The sequence below is a fragment of the Astatotilapia calliptera genome, chromosome 18 (genome assembly GCF_964374335.1).
Source record: "Astatotilapia calliptera chromosome 18, fAstCal68.1, whole genome shotgun sequence".
NCBI classification, from domain to species: domain Eukaryota; kingdom Metazoa; phylum Chordata; class Actinopteri; order Cichliformes; family Cichlidae; genus Astatotilapia; species Astatotilapia calliptera.
Genome location: NC_137439.1, coordinates 34,000,814 through 34,016,865, shown reverse-complemented (window position 1 = coordinate 34,016,865; position 16,052 = coordinate 34,000,814). Strand labels below are relative to the sequence as shown.

The following is a 16,052-nucleotide window of genomic DNA, read 5'->3' as shown; positions in this document are numbered from 1 at the left end:
CTAGCTCAGCAGGAAATGTCACCCGTGTGGACTAGGTCTGGGTATTGCACTACACAAAATTATATTTTTTAAAAAGACACAAGCAGAACTTTCATGAAAACTGCTCCCCTTTCAAAAAAACCTATAGGAAGATGGTGCACTGAGGTCATATACTGTTTAAAGTGCATAGCACACAGCACTGGATAGTGGCCCTTTTTATGAATAGAAGAGATGGACAATGAGCTCAGGGAGGCTGACAATAGCCAAGTGATCAGCAGTAGCTCAACAATCAAGGTGATGTTTAGCCCATTTCCACAGGTTAAATTAGTAGCATCATTTCATTCGGATTCATAATGAATTAAATCTGCCTCTCTAGAATTTCATGTTGTATTTCCACAAATATTGACACTTGCAACAAACACGTGTCTAGCCGTGTACAAGCTTGCACTTTTGTGTTGGATCCATTTGTGGGCATCCATCGTCATTATCAATTTGGAAAATAGGAGAATCTTTCTAATTGTTGTTTTGGGGTTTTTTGTTGTTTTTTTATTAGACCATAATGTGATCATGCTAGGAACATGCTCTTTAGTTCAAATGTGAGGGTGTGGGGAGGGCACAGTGAAGAGTGCAGAACAAACCAGTGAGGCATCTGGACAAGTTGTTAGAACTTAAGGTACAAAAAAATAAAGCACCATAAACATCTTATAATTGAGTACAGTTTTAGCTGTTATTTATCCAGGTATGCTACCTAATTATGGTCAGCTAAGTCTTTCATTGTTGCATGTCGATGAGTAAACTTCATGCTGGAAATGAGAAATAAACTCCCACTGTTTGTGTTCCTCTCTCACATACATGTGCTCGTATTTTATTTATTTCTTTTCTCCACACTCCATAAAGCACAATGTGGCTTTATGGAGTGTGGATAGTGCTACACTAATGGCTACACGTTAACCTCTACAGCAGGGTGTGGTTTGTGGTTCAGCTGCAGGGGAGGGGTGGAACAGCGGGCTCTGGGGACAGTGCCAGGGAAGGCTGGCTGGCACAGCTTTATCCATTACACTAACTATGCCTTCTCTATTTCGGTAGTCGCCAGGGCTCAGAGAAGGGAGCTGTATGGTGTGTGTAAGCTGGAGAGGGCAGCTGCAAAGCTGCGTGTGCTTCATTGTAAATAAAAATCACTGACATCAAACTCCCAAGCATCGGGTCCTTCTTGCTACAGTTGTGCCGAAACCCAGCTCAGTATGATGGATCAGCAGCCAGTCCGGGCAGTGGAGGCATTGGCACAGATGGTGGGAGAGTTGGCAGTGATGCACCAGGAGCTGGAGGTGGTGCTGAATAAACTGCGGGTCCAGGCCGAGTGACAGACATTAGATGCAGCTGCTGTCAGGCGAGGCCCAGGTGGCCACCCTCAGCCTCTCCACCCAGGCAAGGGCCTCGTTTGAGAACATCTGGGGTTGGGAGACAGGCCCCTCACCTACGCCGGGTGGCTGCACGATGCCACACACTGCAGGCTGCAGCCCAACCCCATGCTGAAAGAGGTGTGACTGCTGGATGTGGTAGTGCATGAACAGTTCGTGAAGGGGCTCTCAGCAGAGCGGAGTGGGTCGGCTATCACTGGTCAGCGAGCCTTGAAACTGCCGTGACCCTAGCTGAAGATCACTTGGTGGTGCAGCTGGGGCAGTCCCGAGAGTAGCTGTGGCCAGTGGAAGTCGACCAGTCCCGCCCCTGAGGAAAAGATTTCATGACAGGACACATTTGCCAGGATTGCCCAGTAATGGAGGTGGGACAGATGTTCCTTCTGACACCGTCCTCCGGTCCCAAGAGAGACAGACTGCATACTGGTAAGGTGCCAAGGGAGTATATGCCAGGCCTTGGTGGCCTTGTGGTCCACCAAACCCTAGTTAGTCCAGGGGCATTACTGGAGGCAGAGTGGGTGGTGGTTAGGTGTGTGCATGTGGACATTCATAAATATCCCATGGGACCGGTTGAAATTAATTATGTCAGGCACAACACATAGACTGAAGGCTGTAGTTAGCTCAAGCCTGATGCACCCTTTGAATTTTGGAACAGATTGGATCGAGTTCAGTAGGTTAATGGGGCAGTGCGAATGTGGCCAGTAGGGACATGCAGGGTCTGTTGCTGTGCTCAGCAGTGATGTGAGGTCATCTAACGCTGACTCTGGGGAGGAGGAAACAGCGGGGCCTTCATGGGAGAACCCACCAGTTCTGATAATTCCCTGGAGGATTTTCCAATGGAGCGGTCTTGTGACGCTATTGCGATGACCATGTCAAACCATGCCATGGGCGACCGTGGCTCAGGGGGTTGGGAAGCGTATCTGTAACCGGAAGGTCGCCAGTTCGATCCTCGTGCTCTCTGTCCTGGTCGTTGTGTCCTTGGGCAAGACACTTCACCTACCGCCTACTGGTGTTGGCCAGAGGGGCCGATGGCGCGATATGGCAGCCTCGCTTCTGTCAGTCTGCCCCAGGGCAGCTGTGGCTACAACCGTAGCAGTGTGTGAATGTGAGAGTGAATGAATAGTGGCATTGTAAAGCGCTTTGGGTGCCTTGAAAAGCGCTATATAAATCCAATCCATTATTATTAAACAATTGCAACAGCATTTTGCAGATGTGTTCTAGCCCCTACAAGTACCAATCTCGTAGAGCACCCTATTAAAGTTTGACGCCTACCCAATGCCCCAGGTCGATGAGCTCCTGGACCAGTTAGCACTGCTCGCCTTTTCGCAACACTAGATTTAACTGTGGGATAATGACAGATTTCCTTGCCTCCACAGCCCAAGGAAAAGATGACCTTCTCTACTCTGTATGATTTGTATCAATTCATCACACTTGTTCGGCTTGTTTGGAGCCCCAGCCACTTTCCAGCACTTCATGGACTGGGTGCAGCATCCACACAGTGCATATGCTGGTGCCTATCTGGGTGATTTGATCATCATCAGCCATCTTACTTTTACATTTTTTTTGGGAGGGGGGAGGGTGAGGGTTCATATGGATTTTTAAAGGGACATGCAATTGTGATTTCATTATGTCATATAATGACAATAAAGCTATTCTATTCTATTCATCCACTGTGACACCTGAGTGGAGCATATGCAGTGGGTGGCTGTGGTCCTGGAGTCCCTCAGGCAGATGGGGCTTACAGTCAACCTGAAGACAAGTGCAGTTGGATGGAGGGAGGTACAGCATCTGGGGCACCAGTTGGAGAAAATCCAGTGGATGGCTGACTCCGTTCGTTATTACCTCCTGGTCTGCCCTTTCACCCTCTGAGCAGTGGGTTCACCTGTTATTCATCACACTAACTACACCTTACCTATTTCAGTAGCCGCCGGGCCTGGAGGAGAGAGCTGTGTGGTGTGAGTGAGCTGTAGGGGACAGCTTAAAAGTTGCATGTAGATTAAAGAGCAGAAAGCATTGCAAATAAAAATGACTGTCATCAAACTGCTAAGCATCAGGTCCTTCTTGCTACAGCCTCCTCTGCCACCCAACAATACTGGTTATCTATAGTCCTACCGGGGGATGATAGGACCATCCTGACTACGGAGCTGATTGGCCAGTCCTTATTTAAGGTCTGTTCCTGTTGATAAAAGTGAGCCAGCACACAAAGCTATGTGGAATATCTACATCTAGAAAATTGCATCTAATGTAATAATGCTGAAATACTTCAAAATGCACCTGTTTAGCCTACTGATGTTTCAGTATTTTCTTTACTACTAATCTTCAAGTTGATTAACCAGAAATGAATGGCATGTGTCCACAGTGGGTTTGGCTATGAGCTGACCTCTATCTTTGCATAATGGTTTTAAAACGGTGATTTGTCTCCACATTTGTCTCCTCAGCTTGGGTCACGATTGTTCCTCTAGAGAACTAAGATACATTGTGTTGCCAGGAATTATTCACTGGTTTCTTGAAAAGGTAATGGGCAACCTCACAAAGGATTACAAATCTAGAAAGCTCTAAAAATAAAGTTTGTGATTGTGGGGTTTAGTATTGTATTTAGCAGCGTGAATGCTCACAAAGAGCTTGCATCAACACACACACACACAAACACACTTGCAGATTATACCACATTGCAAAACAGAATAACACATAAACACAAGCAGGTACTGGGGAGGTTATTTAACTAACTATCAGTTACACAGTGGAACTTTGAAGTGGGTCTACTTCTGCATACCTTATTTTTCATATTAAGCAGTGGCAGTCAGACCTTTTACTGATGTTGAGAGGGAATTACTGAGACAGGCATAACACAGTCACCTGAGGTTTTACAGGTCACTCATCTCTGTCCCTTTGAATTACAAAAAGCAGCCCAGTGCCAATCACATCAACATTTTAGATTTTTCGTTGTCAAACAATGTCTATGGTTAGGGTTAGCCTAACCCTAAATTTACTTAGCCATATGCCGGGTAGCTAAATTCAACTCATGTTGCACTCTGACATTTAGTCTGTGCAGATGGAAATTGTAATAGACATATTTCTGTTAACACTGGTGAACACTGTGTCCAGTGTTTTAATGCCAGGTATGAAATGCCTTGCATGCTCAACCATCCAAGTAAGGAAATCCCAAAAAGTTGATTCTGTTCATCTGGACGTAGCGTTTTCACTGGGAGAAACATTTCGTCACTCATCCAGGTGACTTCTTCAGTCTCAGCTGACTGCAGGTTTCCAACCTTATAAACTGTACATTTGCACAATGACTAAAAGTGGGTTGGCCAAAGACGTTTTAGATGTTTTAACCCACTTTGGCAAGGACTGCCTAAAGCTTGTACGTCTCTCCCACAAAACGCTACGTCCAGATGAACAGAATCAACTTTTGGAGATTTACTTACCTGGATGATTGAGCATGCATCAAGACTATTCAGTTATCATAGTTTGCTTCTCAAGCTTTTTGTTAGCAATATTCATATGTAACATGTCCTTAAGCCAAATTTTTAAAAACTCGTGGCGTACACTATAAGCTGTGGGCTGTGAGTATTTGAATGCTTCAAAAAAGATTGCTGTCTGGTTAACTAAGATTTTGATGTGCACGTTATGCTTACGATCACAACTTTGGAGGTCCCAGTCATGCAGCAACACGATTAATTAATGACTAGGCTTGTGTTGTGGTTAGATCATCTTTTGTCTGTTTCTGATGTCTTCATCCTGCCATAAGATGTCATTTGTTCTGCTCTTCAACATGAAATGAAATGAAGGCGCAAATAGCTAATGATATCCAACTTGACACTGAACAGCATATAGAAAAGTCATCTGCAACATTGTTCTCTGGCCATTGTGGGTCTTTGATGTAGACGTGTCTGTAGACAGGTACACTGAATGCTATGTTTGTTTATCACTTGAATATCCCAGTTCATACACTTTGGAGAATGACTGCCACCAAGAAATCTGAGTACACAACTAGTATAGTAAAAATGATCGGAAATATGATCGTATATTCGATGCAAATAATAGAAAGTGAAAATTGCGCCAAACCAAGTGCTTCTTGGATGGTGTCAGATTTTCCAGCAGCACAAATCCTGCTACATACGTTTTTTTTTTAGAATGTACTGTATATATCAAGTAATTACATTAAAACATTTTCTTGCAGCACCATTAGGTAACTGCCAGACACTTCTACTCCCTGTGTGGCGTTAAATACCTCCCCAACACTTAGTTTAACACGACACTTCAAATAACAGCAAAATTAATTTATTCATCCAACAAAAAATATTGAGAAAGTCAGGGTAACTGGTAGCGAGGCAGGAAGGGAAACACTACTAAATTAAAAATGAACTCTACAAACAGGAAAGGATGTTGTTCTTCATGAGTTCATGTCATTACCTAGCATTCAGAGAGTAAGGCTGCTATTGGCTCTGCACTTACTTCTCTCTTCAACGCAAAAGGAGGATAGAGGAGGAAGAGGAGAAGGAAGAGGGAGGCTCTCCAAACCAAGAGGAAGTAAAGGAAGTAGAGGTGGGTTGGTGGGTGGCAAGAAGGTAGGTGGAAGCGTGGGAGTGGGTTGGGTGAGTGGAGGAAAGGCAGAGAGGGAAGTGGTAGAGAAGAGGAGTAGGTGGCAGTGGGGTTCTTGGGAGACAAGAGTAGTAGACTGGTGGTAGGGAGTAATGTTCCCTCTAAGGGTCTGGACACACTAGAACAAATCCATATCACCTGACTCTGAGTACATACTGCACTGTTACTAGTGAGTGTGGGGTTTTTCTTAATGTTGTTTAACAGATTGTTTTTAAGTGCTCCTATTATGTGCAAAGATAACCAGGCCCAAACCCAAATTAAGACTGCTAATGAAGTACTAAAGCAGTGACCTGCGGTTGATTTGTCTTTGGTGGTGTTCCCTATCTTCCCAATACTCACATACGCATGTGTGCTCTTTTGATTTTCTTTTAATGAACATTTTCCTGAAGTAAACTTTCTAAAGTGTTATGTTGTATATTGCTGTCCCGGTCTGCAACACATGTTTGATAGAATATTGGTTGGGACAAAAAATAAACATCAATGCCAGAGTACTTTTTGTCTTTTTAGCAGTAGATCTTCACAGTTTTCAGTCTGATTTTGTTGCTTTTTCATTGGTTTGCTTGTTTATTTACTTTTAAAGCCCAGCATGTAAATGGGTGGTGTTTGGTGTAGCTTATGGGGGGAGTTTCTAGCTTCCACTTGTTATTGCTTTCAATGTGAAAGAAGCAAGTAACTATAGCTCTTATGTGTCCTGAACTTATCAGTATGACGATGCAGTTATCACCACTACTTGCATTTCTGTGCAAACACTCATGAAGTCAGATTTCTCAATTTACAAATAATATGTTCTAAAACACCTAATCGTATTTGTAAGAAATCAGTTTTAATTCAATAAAATGATTTAATTATTTGTATTTAAGTCATTGATTTAAAAGAAGAAAATACCAGGGTTATCTAAATATAATAGTATAAGTGGTATAAATATGATATTTTTTTACATTGTCAAAAGGTTCTCAGAGTTGTAAACTGATGAATGTGGCGAAGCCTTCATTATTCTAGTGTGCCATCAGTTATAGTCAGTGATATTCAGTAGTACTTTCCAGTCATGTAAATCTGCAGTTTTCACTCCAACAGAACACCAAACAACATAGGAACATACAAACTCTCAAAGCACCTAAGCAATCGCTTACTAAACCCTGTCTCCTAAACTGAAACATATTTCATCCTGGGTCATGTTTCTTTCAGCTAACCTGCATGAAAGGCCCTTGCTGAAGTCCTCCATCACTGCCGTCTATTCATCATTTTGTGATGACTGGGTTTCCCATGGTAGGAGCATTCTTAAACTGTCCAGAAATATCTGTCATTAAATCTATTTTCCAGTTTATTTAAGTTAGTTTCAGTCTTTGATCACTCTACTGCTCTCCCACTTTTGAATACAAATAATCAGTCATACAGTGCCTGATTGACAGAGCACATATTATGATAATTAATTACATTATTTATTATTAAGTTAGATATCTAAGAGAAGTGTTTATGACTTGTGTGTTAATCTTTTAAGAGTTCATGAAGTCTTTGTAGTGATTTTTCTCAAAAGGGCTGTCAAGTGCCCAGTTGTTTTGGCATTGATAGAGCAAAAACCTGTCACATATCTGCTAAACTAAAAACAAACTTATGGACTCCACTTGGTTTGCCCTTGTCTACCTGGAACTGTAGGACTGGACACCACTGACTTAGAGGAAGCATTGATGGAAAAAAGTAAGTTGTGGAGAAAAGGGAATCAACAGAGGGGGGAGAAGGTGAATTGACTGGATTTGAATGGGGGTTGGGGAGGAATTATTTACCTGTAAGAAATGGCAAGCGCGCTCCTGCTGCTGACTGCCCTTAGATTTGACTAGAGCTCTATCTAGGTTTAGGTTACCGGATCCTGCGCTGGCTCGTGGCTGGTTGTGGCTGCTGTTGTTGGTGTAGACCTCTCGGGCCCTGCTCACCGTTAGGCTTGATGACCATGGCCCTTTCTTCACAAGGGGCCCGTCCACAAGACCCACTGGAAGCAAGGAGCCACTTCCTCCACCGATACCGCCACCGCTGTTATTGCTGCTACCACTAATTGGCACACATGCTGTCGACGCTGCATACTTCACATCGTTGTTGCTCCAGGAGGCTTTGAGTGCAGAATGGTGGTGTGTGTGGCCATGGTGTGCGTGGGTGTGTGTGTGCTCGTTTAGTGTGCCGTAAGGGTCCATCATGAAGTACTGCTGGGACTGCGAGGAGGAGAGACTGGGGAGGGGAGTCTGGGGGAACTTGTCTGGGTTGTTGCCGGGATACCGGCTTATTGTCATGGCAATAGGCGAGGGGGAAATGGAGGGGGAGGGTGAGGGTGGAGGTTGGTGGTGGTGAGGGTGGTAGAGACACAGCTCCCGTTCCAGGTTGTCATCTGAGCTCCAGTATCCAGAGCCTGGAGCAGATGCTGAGCCGTGGAGCTGGTGGTGGTGGTGGTGGTGGCTTCGATGCTTGGGCTCTGCTGATCTACAGCGCTCACGGCTCTTACTGCGTTTCCGATGGCGCACTCCCACTGGTGGAGTTTCACCTTCTGGGCTGGCCCTCGAGCCACCACCACCACCTCCTCCACCGCCACCACCACCACCATTAACACTCCCATTATTGGCCCCCTTGGAGGACTGTGTGTGGTGTGGCCCTTCCAATGAATGTGACTTGGTGAAGAGTTTCTGGACTGAGTGGACAAGATGGCGAATTCTCCCTGGACTGTCATTGTTGTTGTTGGCCCCCATCCCCCCACTGTGGGCCTGCACCCCTCGTTTGTATTGCAATGTATGGTAGCCATCTCTGGAAAATGATGGCTGACGTTCAAACGGGTCCACAAAGTTTGCTGGTACCCGAGTGGGTGTTTTACCCCCATAGCCTCCTCCACCTCCTCCTCCTCCACCACCACCTCCTCCTCCTCCTCCTACATATGGTACCATGGCCATACACTCATCCTTTACCTCAGGATGGTGAGATGAGGAGGTAGAGTGGCACCTCCTGGGGAAGGTTCCATATGGGACGATGCTGTTGCTGTCAGAGGGGTATGAGGTACGCTGAGCATTGTAGTAGGGCAGCTCAGCTGGATGTGGCATGGGAATGGGCACAGGCATGTCCATCTGACTGATCAAATATGGCTTGCGGTCAACATGGTGACCCAGTGGATCATATGATGGTTCATAGGAGACCACATGATGGTGACCCCGGCTACTGGACAGGCCTTTCATAACGGGGAAAGATGGGTGAATGGAAAGAAGAAGGATATGGATGAGAAATGCCAGGTAGGCCTGTGATCACAGAAGGGCTGCAGAAGACTGTCCCTGAGCAGAGAGCTACAGACTCTGAAAGAAAGGGAGAGAAGAAGCAACAAAAGATCAGTTAATAACCAGTTAAGCCACCAGGGGCTTTCTGAGCTTCCTGCTCAAAAAAGACATGCCCAAAATGAGTGGAGTGTTTCTCTGCAATTACAAACTCTGTGTAAACAATCTTGGTATCAAAACAAAGTTAACATTTGTGAGATTTCATCAGAGGTGTAAATACTACAACGGATGTTACTGTGTCAAAGTTACTGAGGCTGGAACACAGAAAAAGTAAGTAGATTTTTTTCCTCAAGTTATTTGTTATTTTTTTTAGCATATAACCACTTTGAAAATATACTTTGGTTCACATTTAAATTCATAAAACCAGTAATCAACATATGAAAAGTGCAAAGATTTATGCTTCTGAAGTGAAACAGTGAAAAATTTTTGCGCTTTTAATAAATAAATAAATGTTCAGACGTTGTCTAGTTTGTCCAATTTTGGCACACTCTGACACCACGTGTGAATTTAAAATTTTGAGGTATTGAACAGCAGACACTATTTAAACTCAATTGCATGTCTAAAAATGCTTGTTTTTTGAATATTTTTGAAGAATTACCCACACACTCACATCCAACGGCCTATTCTGCCGTGCGCCATAGACAGTTTAAATAGGTTTTGGTGCCTTAAATTCTGAGGGGCTGTAACTTCAGCTTCTATTGGCTGATTTGCATGATTGACACCTCTTTTTAATAGTTTGAGCCAATAGAATCACTGTAATTATGCCATGTTCACATCAGTTCCAATCAGAAGTTGCAAGTCGAAAACTCCACATGACCCTAAAAGTAAGACACAATCCAGTAATGTGACTGTAACTTGGCTGAAAATGGGGATTGTTGATGTGGCTCTGATGCATTGTGTTAGCACCGCCATTATCAGTTTCTACAGCTATCGGCTATTGGTGGGGAACAGCGCAGGAAAACGCTCAGCTAAACGGCTTTCTGCTTTAGCACATATGGAAAGTTATGCATATTTGTGGTCTTCTTTGCCACTGGTTCAATGAACTTTGGTCGGAGCGTGGTGAAACTTGCAGATTTCGAATCTGTGAGATCTCTGGTTGCTAACTAGGCAATGTCTATCCGGTTACACGAAGTCGAGTGAGTTCTTACCTCCATTGTTTGTGTTTAGTGAACTTTTGCGAAATTATGTAACTGCTCTTTAGCGTTTGGTCGTTGTAGAAATGGTTTATATGAGCTTTTAGCTGAGATTCTGAGGTTTCTGTGGATACCACACAGGTCGATATCTGCATAAAAGACCTGACGGAGGGTTAAACTGCAGTTCATCCCCTTTGCTCCCCGGTGGCCTTGGGGCTCAAGAAGAAATCCAACATAAATTATTGCTGTTTAAGCCACCAGAACTCATAAGTCCCTGTTGGAAGAACACATTTTAAGGGTTTTCAAAAAGATACTCTGAGCTAAAATTGATCACGTTTAAAGTGAGTCTAATTTTTATAGCAAACTCTCAAAGCTTTATATGTACAGAGTTTGCATATATAGAATTACTGATAGAAAAGGTAAGGGCTGAGTTCACCTTAATACACCTTACTATAGCTTATTAAACCTACCCTTTTTATATACAACATATTGCAAATGTCAGCAGTTTCAGACAGTTCTAAACTTTACCAGCAGACATGACCAAAAAAAAGAAAAAAAAGACAAAACTAATTTTTCATGAACAATGATAATTATACTTTAAGTTTGAAAGAAGATTGTTTTTCTTTGTACATTACCAGTGCAATGTTGAAGACAAGTAAGTTTAAGTTTTGTAGCAAGACGGTGGGCTCATAATAATCCAGTCCATTTATAATTGTTGTAAATTTCCTCTGTACCATTTAAGCTGTATTTGTGGGGGTTTTATGTTTGTTAGTTTCTTGTTAATTTTGTAATTCTGTTTCTCTATAATGCCACAGAGTAGGTTATATATGGGACTAGGGACCAACATTGTATATATAAATAACTATTTAGATCAAACATCTCTTTAGTTTTATATGATATGGCTTTGGACATTTTTGCTTTTACACCTGTTTACATTGAGCCTTCCAACATAATATATATTCAATTAACACACAGAAATTTGGTTTCATACTCTGAATATCATTCATCATAATTTTGACTTTATTTTTTTATTTCCCTGTTACTTTATTTTGCTGTAATGTAGTGATATTTGATTTACATCAAACCATTCAATTCCTGTTCCACTGCATTTAGAAACCATTTGAACCTTTTCCAGAGCAATATACAGTTTAGGGTCCAAAATCCTTGGTGTTTGGAGGAAGAAACACTACGTGCATCATGGGAAATCCCTAGCAGCCTGTGCCTATTGCAGCGCAAATAAAGGAGAATGCAGGGTTACCTGATCCTGCCACTGTTACTTTAGTTCTGTTTTAGAACCTTATAAAGTACATTTTTCTTTTTACATATATCCTCTTTTCAATTGTGATCCATGACTTTTCCACACATGACTGTTTCCTTCTGAGTTTTCTTACTGGACAGATTTTTTCCTCTTTTTTTTTTTTTTAATCTTGAGACATTGTTAATGAGGACAACAAAGCCCCATAGGCTCATCATTAATATAAACAGGTTACAGGTTTATTTCATTAGATCTGTCTTATGGGCAGTGATGGTTTCTGGTGTTCTGTGTCATATGACTGTACAGATACGCTGGGGTAATAATTATTTGATCATCTGCTGAATTTGTAAGGTTGCTCACTTTCAAAGGAATTATATTTTTTTTATGGACAGAGACAAAATATCAACAACACAAAAACACCACATTACATAAAAGCTGTAAACTGATTTATGTTAATCTTGACTGTGAGGATGATGTTCCTTGGGCCATGCTCAGCATTTCTCTTCCTCCAAACAGGTTGAGTTGATGCTGAAAAGCCCCATTTTCTCCCAAGCCTTCTTTGAATCATTTTGATGTTCAGAGATGTTACCAATGGTGTTCTTGGTGACTGTGATCCCAACTGCCATCCTGTGTAGTTTTGGGTTGATGTGCCACCTTCATCCTCACCCCATGAGGCAAAATCTCCCTGGAGCTTCAAAATGAGGGTGATTGATGTCATTTTATATTTCTTCCGTTTCTGAATAATCGGAATTATACCACCAGCATCTCAAACCATTGATACAAAGCAAGGTACATCCATGTTTCCAAGTCGTTTACACTAGATTCTCACTGCATGATCCAAATGTTGCAGAAATCAATAGACCAGACCAGACAAGATTTGTTTGTTTTTTGTTTTTTTCCTGTCTATACAATCCACATAGATCCACATTTTCAGATGAAAGTATTCCTTTTTTGATGAAAGTATTCCAAGATGTTAAGACAAACAGCCAAGTCATCTATTAATTGGAGGTTTGGTGGTTCTGTCCCCATCTGATCCAGTCTGCATGCCAAACAGGGCAAGATACTAAGCCTCTGCGATGCATCCATTGGAGTATAAATGTGTGTGAATCTTAGATAGAAAGCACTTACATAGAAAGAGCATAGAAAAAAGTGCTGGTGTGAATGGATGAATGAGGCAAGTTGTGTAAAGTGTTTTGAGTGGTCAGAGAAAAGCACTATATAGGAACCAGTCCTTTTACCATTTGCTATTCTAGTATTTGTAGCTTCTAGGTCACAGATCCTCTCAGTCTCTAGCTTTAGTAGTTGCATAAGTTTGGTGTTAAGCACGCATCATATCACATAAGGTTATCATATCTAGCAGAATAATCTTTTTTAAAGGGTTCTTTAGCTGTTTAATTTCCTGCATAGGCTCATGCTTCATAGCTTTCTGTTTACTTTATTTCGCTCATCTGAGATCAGAGATTTACTCATCTCCTGCATTATTAGCTTTCTCTGTTGGGATCTTAATTTGTTTTTCTGTTGTTTTCAGTATTTTTTCAGTATTTCACTTTGTTTTGCTGGAGTAGCTGCACTTCATAGGGTTTTTGAATTTGTTTGTTTATTTGTTTTATTTAGCCCTGGGAACTGTAGTCCAAAGTAAATTTAGATCAGGCTTTTCCTTATCTAACTTCTCTTACCATAGCATCAGTAATCCTACTAAGCAGTCACATAAACATAGCTATCCCCGTGATAAGTCAGCTGAGGATTTCCAAACTGAGCTACAAGTATGTTCTCATGATAAGGGTGTCATTGACAGTGTATGACCAATTAAAAACATGCACAGCTCTACTAGTAGAAGAGGAGCATGATTTCTGACTGCCAAACTGTCATATGAATTCGATTCATATTTATTTTATTTATATAGCACAAAATTACAACAACAGTTACCTTAAGCTCCTTTTTGTTATAAGGTAAAGATCCTACAATAATTCAAAAACCTTACAATAATACTAAGACATGCACACATAATACAAGCCAAGACGCACTGAATCATCAATGTGTCTTTTAGACAAACCCCTCTGTTCTTTTAAGATTGGTCTTAAAACTTTCTTTTCTGACACAGCATTAGTCATGGCTGGATCAGGTGACCCTAAATCTTCCCTTGTGTATGTTGCATTAAGTCTAGGCTTCTGAGGGTTTCATATGATTCTGAGCATTTCTTCTTTACTCACCTTCTTTCACTTACGTTTATACACCACTCTGCATTTAAACATTAGTTATTATCATTATTATCTGGCTCTCTTTCACAGTGTATCTTTAGTCCTGTCTTCTTTCCCTCACACCAGGCTGGTCGAGGCTAATTGCTGCTTCTCCCTGAGCCCAGTTCTGCCAGAGGTTTCTTCCATTTAAAAGGGAGTTTTTCCTTCCCACTATTGCCAAAGCGCTTGCTCATAGGGGTTTTCTACTGTAGGGTCTTTACCTCATAATATAAAGCAGCTCGAGGCAACTGTTGTTGTGATTTGGTGCTATATAAATACAACTGAAGCGAATTGAAAGCGATATACTGTAGCTGTAGCAGACCACTGTGTGAAAGGCAATGAATGCATATGGATTTGTGTATGCTTTGGTTCATAACTAAAAATGTGCTAAGAAATTAACAAAGTCTGGTTAATTTGAAGCTAAGAAGAAAAGCAGTGTCAACTGTCTCAGCTGTTTGGTCATTTGGAAATTATTGTTTACTCACTGTAAATACATGCACTGTTCTCTAACTTTGAGCGCACCTGTACGTAGAGCTTGACATAGCTTCTGTCTGTAGAGCATGAACATGGCTCTACAACAGGGATTAAAAAACGCGATAAGACTGAGTCCGTCCGCTATCACGCTGTGACTGAAAGAGGACAAGGTAAAAATTACATCTGAAATGTTTGTAATAATACAGCAAATTGATTGGGTCTTTTGAACATCCTTTGCCTTATAAATTAGAGGGGTAGTGCCAGAGCTGGGGGCAGACTGGCCACTTGAGATAACTTGAATATTTCCCAATGACCTGAGGGTAACTTGCTTTCCGTGAACAGTCAGCTTGATTAGGAAACAGTTTATGACCCACACTGAATGCCCACATCAAACGGGGAAATTTATAATTCATAACCAAACAAAGATGCAGTTCATACATTTCAGCAATGACCAGCATTCTACCAAGAGCGTCGCAAAATTTGCAGCTGAAAAGGGGAATGAGTAATGTGTGTGTAAAACCTGCACTTACACTAGTATTTCTCTCTGAAAGCCAAGTGCTTGTTCATACTGCATACACGAGAGGAGGCTGAAGAAGCTATGTTCATGATGTAAGGGTTAGACAGAAACTGCTAGAACTGTGTGTGGTTCTGAGAAGTGAGGCTTATTTATGCATCTCTCCTTATTAGAGGAGAAATGCATTGTTTAAAAACTATTCCTCCATATAAAAATGATATGTGTGTAACAGCTGACCTGTGCAATACGTAATAGAACAAAAAATATTATTTGCCATCATATCCCAAGCAGTGCATGTGTTAATGAAGATACTGTTATTGTGAGATGTGTTTATTGTTTACTAACCTCTGTGCAGAAATGTGACTAAAAGCGTGAAATACTGGAACCTGTTCTGTTCACTGGAAAAAGGAAATCAAGATGTATCCGTTTGTGCATCTTACGTTGGGATTCTCCTGCTCCCTACTGCTGACGAACTATGTTAAGTTCAGTTCTGCCTTGTTTCAATAACATCCCAGTATTATTTCAGAGCATAAATATGTCTGGATCTGTTCAAGTACTGGCACTTTACAAACAGCTTTTAGACATCCACCACATGTCACTCTTGTTCTGATAACATCTCCACCTCTCATTCTATATACTGCATTTTCTGCAATACAAGGTGAACTTAAAATCCTTTAATTTTCTCAAAAATTGATAGTGCAAATCGTGGCTCAAGAGTTGGCAGTTTGTCTTGTAATCGGAAGGTTGCCGGTTCGAGCCCCGGCTCCGACAGTTTCGGTCGTTGTGTCCTTGGGCGAGACACTTCACCCGTTGCCTACTGGTGGTGGTCAGAGGGCCCGGTGGCGCCAGTGTCCGGCAGCCTCGCCTCTGTCAGTGCGCCCCAGGGTGGCTGTGGCTAAATGTAGCTTCATCACCAGTGTGTGAATGTGTGTGTGAATGGGTGGATGACTGAATGTAGTGTAAAGCGCTTTGGGGTCTATAGGGACTAAGTAAAGTGCTATACAAATACAGGCCATTTACCATAATCTGGTGCACCTTATGTATTAATTCTGGTTGTGCTTACTGACCTTGAACAGATTTTATGTGGTACACAGAACTCAAAAATCAGTCAAAAAATGTTTTAGTACGACTTTGGTAAGCT

General features: G+C 42.0%; 1 protein-coding gene across 1 annotated transcript in view; it reads right to left on the bottom strand.

The window, feature by feature from the left end:
- LOC113011304 (disks large-associated protein 1-like) overlaps positions 1-9,317 on the bottom strand; it is a 76,169-nt gene extending 66,852 nt beyond the window's left edge. The window contains exon 1 of the mRNA XM_026150784.2: positions 7,781-9,317. Coding sequence (XP_026006569.1) covers positions 7,781-9,205 — 1,425 coding nt within the window. The 5' untranslated portion in view covers positions 9,206-9,317. The remainder of the gene's footprint in view (positions 1-7,780) is intronic.
- Between the last annotated feature and the right edge of the window lie 6,735 nt (positions 9,318-16,052).